The sequence below is a fragment of the Dendrobium catenatum genome, unplaced genomic scaffold, assembly GCF_001605985.2.
Source record: "Dendrobium catenatum unplaced genomic scaffold, ASM160598v2 fragScaff_scaffold_231, whole genome shotgun sequence".
Taxonomy (NCBI): domain Eukaryota; kingdom Viridiplantae; phylum Streptophyta; class Magnoliopsida; order Asparagales; family Orchidaceae; genus Dendrobium; species Dendrobium catenatum.
This window is the reverse complement of record NW_021318693.1, coordinates 473,309-482,147: the sequence shown is the minus strand read 5'-3', so window position 1 is coordinate 482,147 and position 8,839 is coordinate 473,309. Positions and strand designations below refer to the sequence as shown.

General features: G+C 32.2%; 1 protein-coding gene across 1 annotated transcript; it reads right to left on the bottom strand.

Moving 5' to 3' along the window:
* Window positions 1-5,847: 5,847 nt before the first annotated feature.
* Window positions 5,848-6,183, bottom strand: LOC110092086 (nuclear transcription factor Y subunit C-3-like). The gene has a single exon (XM_020816455.1). The coding sequence runs from the start codon at window positions 6,181-6,183 to the stop codon at window positions 5,848-5,850; it is 336 nt and encodes a 111-aa protein (XP_020672114.1).
* Window positions 6,184-8,839: the final 2,656 nt, after the last annotated feature.

Below are 8,839 nucleotides of genomic sequence, written 5' to 3'. Positions count from 1 at the left end.
AATCATCAAAACATAAGACATGAAAATAGGTTTGCAACACAATCAAGCAAAGGAACTAAATACATATTATGGCCTCTATGCTCCCACAAGGAATGATGTGTACGACATCCTGTTTTAACTGAATCGTATGGCACTCCTAGAACAATTCCAAGACTTTTTAATGAGAAATGGACACTTTATTGAATGTTTTATTGCAACCATTGCACTTTCATGTGCTCCAATAAATCTAATGGCCTCAAAGATGCTGTTTTTTATTTCAATAGTTTTATCCAATATGCTCTAACCGATTAAGGAAGTACTATATGATGGTTTCTGTTGAAAATCATTGGAGCAATAAGTATGAGATGTTCATTCTTTTCTTGACATAAATCATGTGTGAGGTCAAAGATCAAGATCTCATAACTAGATCACTATAAGGGTCTCTCAAACCCCACTGCCTAAGTAGCTTTGATGACTCCATGGGTGGTCATCATCTTCAATAACCTTTAATGGTTGTAAGTACCATCATGAAAAAAAAAAATCTTCAATAACCTTTAGTGTTATATCTTTATCACCTCCTAAAGGATAACATATGAAGGTGGCTCATAAAACTTCTGGCTATATTACTACCTTTGATGGAGTGTACTTTGGATAACCTCTTAAATATACTTTTTTTATTAATATATAGATATTTCTGTATTACTAGGAAAATATATTTTTTTGCATAATGAGCCGACTTCTAAGACTCCCATATTCCTTAATTACAACTTTCTTTAAATTCTCTCTATAATGCCTCAAATAGTAATGTTATGCAATACATGTAAGAAATTCTGTGTATCCTTAAACCAAACACAAAAATCAATGAGATATTATATGTACGTACCTTCTTAATCTTATACACTCAATCATAATGAAATCTATGCTTAAACTATGTTCATGACTCATAAATTAGTTTCAAAATCAACAGCATCAAACATCAGTGGGAATAAATCATTATTATCATTATTTTTCACCACAATAATTATGAGTGTTGATTTTTATTTTTCTAAAAAGAAAGTTCTATTGAGATGCAATTTGATTCAATAATGTATCCATCCTGATATGCAAGGTATAAAGACTTGAACAAGTTTTGAAATTTTCGTTAAGAAATAACTTGACTTTTGCAAGGGTTCATTGAACAAACAAAGAAGCTACCTCCATAAATTAATGCAAGGTTAAATAGGAATCTTCTCAAGTCTAAAAATAGTTTTATTTTCCTTTTATCCAGCATACCAAACTTTCATGTAAGAAACCTGACGTTAAATTTCACCTCAGATGATAGATAATCTCTTTTGGTTTAAGATCCCAATGTTGTTGGATAAAGTATAGAATAAAATTAATTATGATTTTTTATGTAAATTATGGATTATAAAGTAGCATTATTGGATGTGCATATTGTGCATGCTCAAGAATTGAGATCTTTATTTCATTGCCAAGGTGCAAACTACTTGCAATACACACACTCTAATTACAATGAAGTGATGGATAAATATTTTGTTCATATTTTATTGTTAATCCACTCTTGTTTGAGCATACTTGTCAATACAATATATGCATCATAAATGGAAAATATACCTGGTGAATATTGCATATTGTAGGTCAATGTTTGCTAGCAAAAACAACATATTCTTCTTCCAAAATACTTACTTCTATCTATATACATGTACAAATTTGTAATTTAAAGTTCTCTTATAATTTAATTAAATTCACACACGTTAAGGTAAAGTTACATATAATAATGTGGCTCGTAAATTTAGATTGGGTACTAGCTTTAACTATATTGTTGATGTTAACAAATCCATCTCTAATAAAGTCATCACTAGCCCCCGACCTTTACATTGGCATATAATCATACTTATCATGAAAAATAAATTGCTTGAATAATAAAAATCTATCATCTTGTAAAGAAGTTAAACCCATAAAGCTGATATGAATTACTTGCTTAGAAGGATATACAAGCTCATGATGATTTAAAGAATTTATATATATCATTTATACTATAAGGTTTGACTAACTTCAACTATAATATATATAGGATTTGAGTGAAAATGCAACATATGTGACTATGGTTATTATCAATAACTAGTTTTGCATTATCATATAGGTTCAAATATGTTGAATTGCATATGTTGTCCTGAAACTATCATTGACAAGATAAAAAAAATTCTCGTGCATTCAAAATTTACCGCTCGGAGAAACTTTCATTCAAGTCGACCATAATTATACTAGCGAGAACTTACAGTGGCCTGTTCCATTCACTATAATAAGCTATAGCAAAGTCCTCATATGCCAAGTTGGCCTCAAATAAAAAATATTATTCATGCTATTTGTCTAATCATTTTACTACTTTAGTAATGTCATATTATAAGCAAAATAATAGCATAAATTTATTATTTATTTTAATCTTCAATGAAAATTTTATTATAAATAAATTCATAATTTAAGTAAACCCTATAAAAATTTACATGTCAATGCCTTCTTCATCGAGTGTGATTTGAATGATCAAATATTTTCATTTGATGTTAAACGACTACAATGAGCATACAAAATAAACGACATGCTACACTAGAAGACACATTTCGGCATAATCTTTACCATTGGATAATAGAGCCCGAAGGCCTCTGACTTATTAAAATATTTGTAGCTTATTTTGAATTTTTCCAAGAAAATTTAGAAGTTCCTCAGAAGAAACGACGAAGAGGTCCAAATCGTCCACCAAAGACCTGCTACAGACCAAATATAAAGAATAGGAGTACGACAAATTTAAATGATATAATTAAATATAAAATAAAATAATGAAATGCTATAATCTGCTACTAAATCAATCATCATTTCCCAAAAAAAAAATTAATAATAAATGATCATCAGTTTTTATAAGTAGGGGAGTAAATGAGTTGAGCCGAGATTTGAGTCGTAGAAAACTCGAGCTCGTATCATCTCTCAAAAGAATAGGTCGACGTCTCGCTTGGGCTCGAGTCATCCATTTTTATCTTAGGTTTAAAAGCTGATCAGCTGGAGATGAAATTGAGGTTGAAGCTATGTTTTTTTTTTTTGAAAGGTTGTATGGCTGCATTTGCATGTTTTGATGCTGCATTAAATATTATGATTTTTTTTTTACATAAAAATTATTTACTAGTTTAGATTCTGAGTAATTAATTTTTTGAAGCTGAAGAGCCTAGTTTCATCAAACTAGAATTCAAGCTCTTTTAATATTTGAGCTCGAGCTTGGGAAACTTGACTTGCGAGTGAAGTTCAAACTGGCTCGGCTCATTTACACTTGAGTTAAATTTGAGCTGACTCGGCTCATTTACACCCCTACGTGTAAGACAGACTAATCTTTTCTTTAAGAAAATATATAATTGTGTTTTTATATTAATTTTATTATTATTATTATTTTTATTATTTTGAATTGGCCATCTCCAAGTAAGGCAAATGTCAAAGGTGTAGCATTGTAAAATACGGTGTGGATAATTTCTTTCTAAAGAAAAATATTAAAAAAATAAAAGAAATTGTAGATATAAAAATTTAATTAGATAAAATGTGATTTTGATTGGAATTCTATCTACGGATTTATTTTTATTTGTAGAGCTATTGACATGTTCTCATAGTCTCATTCCTTAATTAATACCAGAAGATAACTCCGTCCGTATAATGCATATGATTTATATTAAAAGTATTTTATTATAATATTTAAGAAGGACATCCACTAAGGGGCACTCACCCCATAATGGGACTCGCATCAGGCATACTTGCCCCAAGAGTACTCAATCAAGGAAGACACTCACGCTAGAGGCCTTCGCGCATGCCAAAAAAAGTTATTCATTTAATTGATAAGGAGGTTCATTCATATCGTGTAGCATGGCGACTGCACCTACCAAGTTGGTGTCTTGCTCTGGAACTTTTTTTTGGTCCGATGAATGTACGTAGAGTTACGTTCGGCCGGTACTAAGATCGTAGGCACAAGACCAGAAATACCGAGCAATATCAATAATAACGAGAAATATCATTATGTGAAGACAAAATACCGAGTAATACCGAGCAATACCGAGTAATTAATACCAAAAAATACCGAGTTTTTTCTAGAAAAAACTCGGTATTTTAGAAAAAACTCGGTATTTTTTGGTATTAATTTCTCGGTATTGGTCTTTCCATAGTGGTATTCATCGTTATTATCAAACAATACCTAGCAATGCCGACCAAATACCGAGCAAAAATCGAGTAGCAATCCTTTGACCGAACGTAGATCTACGTCCGGTCAGAGGACGTAATAAAAGTTCTTTGCTCTGAGGGACTCTTCAAGTCCACCTGAGGGGACTAGCTAGCTAGCTGGAGACATGAAGAGGCACTGCTAGGGGTGCTTACTAAGGGAGCTTAGAGTTATTCACCGAAAGCTCCCATGAGCAAAGTTAGAGGTTTGTTCATATGTAGCCACCGAGAGTTCTACGAGTAATTTCAATCGTCCTAACCTTACCGCTTAAGTGAATTTATAAGCTCCTTCATGTCATGTAGAGATAATCATACAATCCTCATGATTCATAAGCCCCTACACCCTTTGGCAAAAAAAACTAGTTGAATCCTCTAATAAATATCAGGGCCTAAATTTAAGAACTTTATTTTTCAAATCTGTGCCAGACAAAAGATACTCTTAATGACAATAGATGAATTAGCACAAATCTAAACTCAATCAATCTGCATGAGATCTAAGTAATAGAATTGTTGCCTCATTGACAGAGTGTGAGGATCATCCAAACTTGTATCAATCATCTTATCTTTAATCCATTGATCCAATATTATTAATCCAATAATTAGAACATAATTTTGGTTTTTTCACTTAATTTTCATTCTGCATTTGTTCGAAAGGATTACAGCTACTCAAAAGATATAAACTTCAAAGGCTAAGTCTTCGTTTGGGATGGCTTTCTTACAACTTCTCAAAGCTATTTTTTAGATAAAAAATTAAAATTTTAATACTAAAAAACTACTTTAAGAAACAATAAAAAAGCCGTCCCAAACAAAGCCTAAGACTTCATTTGGGATTGCTTTCTTACTGCTTCTAAAAGTAGTTTTTTAGTTTTTTTTTTACTAAAAAGGTTACTTTAAGAATTAGCTAGAAAGTCACCGAAATGACACCTACGGCTTCGTTTGGGACAGCTTTGCTATTGCTTCTCAAAGCAGTATTTAAGAAAGCAGCAGCAAAAAAGTTGTCCCAAACTAAGTCTAAGATTTTTTTTTGGAACAGCTTTCTTTTGCTACTTTCTAAAGCAGCTTTTTGATACAAACTTTTTTAGTTTAAAAAATTTTTGTGGTAAAAAATTATTTTTGAAAACAATAAAAAGGTTTTTTCCAAACCAAACCTAAATTACTTTCACGAGACGACAACAATAATAATAAAGTTTAACTCTGATACAATTCTGTAAAAAATCACAAACTTGCGCCAGCTGCATTCTAATACAGTATTATCCTTTGCAAATACATATTTGGCAGCAGAGATTATACCGTGGGTTCAGTACATAAATAAATTTTGTTGCAGAAAGTTCTGTATTGTTCTATATTTTCTTATATATGATACGTACAAGATGATTATAAAACGATCTGTACGCAGCATATACAGCAAGACATAGATGAATACGTAACTTCAAACATCTGAAAATAAGCTGCGACGACTGTACGTTAGAGAACGAAGCAGCTGCGATTGTTGCACGCTGTGGCACAGCAGGTGACATTTGCGTCCATGATTGTCCGATCTAAGAGAAATTATTATATATGCAGGGATTAATTAAGATACTGCGATGTTTCGCACGTAGCCCGCGGATAAAAATTTCTCTCAAGCTAAGTGCTCTCTGTGGTCGTCCTTCCGTCGTTGATGACGGAAGCGGAAACCATCTCAAGCAGAAAGTCGAAAAGGTCGGTGGCGGTGACGGCGGCAGCGATATCCTCCCTCTGAAGAGTCCTCCTCTTTCCCTGCATGGTAACCTTATAGGCTCTTGCCGTCAGCTCTTCGATGAAGAGCTCGCAGGCTTTGGCGAAAACAAGTGGAGCTTCACAGGAAATCATCTTCACATCCTCACCTGACTGTTTCATTATCTTCTTTATTCTTGATAGGGGAAGAGAGTGAGGGCCGTTCTTTCCACAGAGAATTCCGGAGTAGATTCCTGCTTGCCTCATCTCTCTTTTGAAGGAGTTTAGTTGGTTGAAATGGTGATGAGTTTTTTGACTTGAAGGGAATGCGGTGATGTATTTATTTATAATGAGTTGAAGAGGGATTTATAAATGATATCAAGTAATTGCCGGCCATTGGTAAAATGGCCGGCACTTGAAGAACGTTTCAATTGTTTTTTATTTTTTAAATTTGATATTGCGAGGTAATTTTAAGGCTAGAAATATGGGTCCCCTAGGGTTAGTTGGATCCTGATTTCCTGCATGTTTAAGTGATCATTTTCTAAGCTCTTGTCTGTTGACACATTTCATCAATGCACTCACCTCCATCTTTTTTTCTCCTTCTTTGTTGACTTGACTTCAACTTATCAATCCGACCATATCGATCAATTTAGCAACTGATAAGCTCTTATCTTTTTGTGCCTTCCTTCTAATCAATTCATTTAGTACAATATTATGTCCATTTATAAACATGATCCACATCATATAACACACTAATATTGCCTTATGCCCAATATAACTTTTTTGTCTCATTAGATATTCATAAATAAATCCCATTACCAAACAAACATAAGCACCTTTTATCAACCCTATTAGCATATAATACTTTTATGCATGACACTTATTGTCTTCCTTTCGTGTCTGTCACCTATGCCCTAAATAAATTAGTTTCTAGTGACATGCTCAAATATCGCCAAGTAAAAGATGCTAGTTTAAGTACACTTGTAAACATAACATTTGTAGGCTTTTATAAGGGTTCATTATTTCATCAAAACATTGAACTCTTACTCTTAAAATCTCTTTTTTTTTTCTACATCATATTCCTTTTCCTCAGTTGGAGATCGAAGATTAGAATATGATACTCTTCTTGATTATAATAGAATATTCTTCATGCTTATTCGATGTAAGCTATAAGATTGAACTACTTAAATCCTATGTGTTTTGTGGTGATGTTACTATTATGTCTCTTAATTACTCTTTATTTATTTGAATTAATATTTTTACTTTGTCTCTTACTCTCTTTATTTGAACTATTTCCCCTTTTTCCCTTAATAGAATGCAGCTCAGCCCATCAACTTCCATTTGAATTTGTTCTATCTAATGTGTACTCCAATTATTCTAAAAGAAACTAGCACTTACATATTTTGGGGATCTAATGTAGACCATCAAGCTTAAAGGGTAACTAATTAAATGGGGGATCATTAAGTTGACAACATTAGAGACAATGACAAAGATGACTAATTGGCAAGTATAATTGTGAGTTGGCATACCACCTAGGTGAGGGCTTTATCCTTGTTAGATCAATTTATTTCACATAGATGAAATGAGTAAGCTCTTTGAAAATAGGATCTTTTTGGCGCAAATGCTAATGTGGGATACTCATAGAACTCCCTCCACTATTGTTTTCTTCATCTCTAACTCTACCAAATTATTTAGTTATATACTATTTATTGTGAAAGAGGTTAATTGTAAGAAGAATTCATGATCTTCTATCATTGATCTCCCATCTTTATTAAACTGTCTTTCTTCTATCATTCATTCCTTACAAAGATTCTGAAAGAGCAAATTTGAGTTTTGATTTAGGAAGGTTTTAACATAAATATTAAAGGTTATTTTTGTTCAAAACTTCCATTTTTTACTTATTTAATGCTATTTTTACATGTAATTTATATTAAAATGTTATAGTTATATATGACCTTACATTTTAGTCCAAGTAGGGTCCACTATTCCATGTTACTATTACCAATATATTTTGTCAAGTCATTATAGTCCAAGTCAAAGAAAGTATGACTAATCATCATTTAAAAAATCTTGAGGATTATTCCTTCTTTCAATAACTATAATCAATAGAATTAAATGCTTTGAATTTGGAAGATGGAATTATGAAGCCTAAAATTTTGAAATATATTTATTATAATGTAACCACCAGTTGGGTTCATTGTCTTCTCCTTATGAGTAATGCTTTTAAATATCATAATATATCTAAAATAGAAGAAGCATTAGAATGAAATTTAAATTATATGAGAGAAGTATTTTTTTCTCCTCTCCATGGAAAAACTTAGCATACATTCCTTTGTCCTCATTTAGGAGATCTAGAAGCTCCCTCTTTGATGAGATGTTATCCATCTTTATCATTTTGTACTCTGTTTTAGTTCCTTGGTGCTAACCTCTTCTCCACATTACTCTATACTGACTTAATTTGTGATGTCTTCTTAGCTCTCACACTCTTGATATAATTTATTCATAAAATATCAAATCTTCACAAAATCTACTCAAACTTAACCATTTAGTATTCATTCAACTCTACACACTAAAAAGTTAAGATAATTATGCACACGCGCACGCGCGCGCACGCACACACACACACAAATTTATACATATCATATACCCCAACTTAATGCTATCTTAATACAAATGAACCACTCAAAATAACTCAATCAAGGAACCCCTATTCCACCTCTCATCTACTATTTGAAATAGAAATTTAAAAAATCCCTCAATCCTAAAATCCTTCCAATAAACCCTCATATATTTTACTAAATCTAATAATATTACTTATCTTAAACGCTTCAATACAAATTCAACCATAAATCCACTTGTTGAGTCTAATGAATAGGTTGTTAAACCTAAGTTAATGTCCCAAGGCTACCAAGAGGGGGGGGGG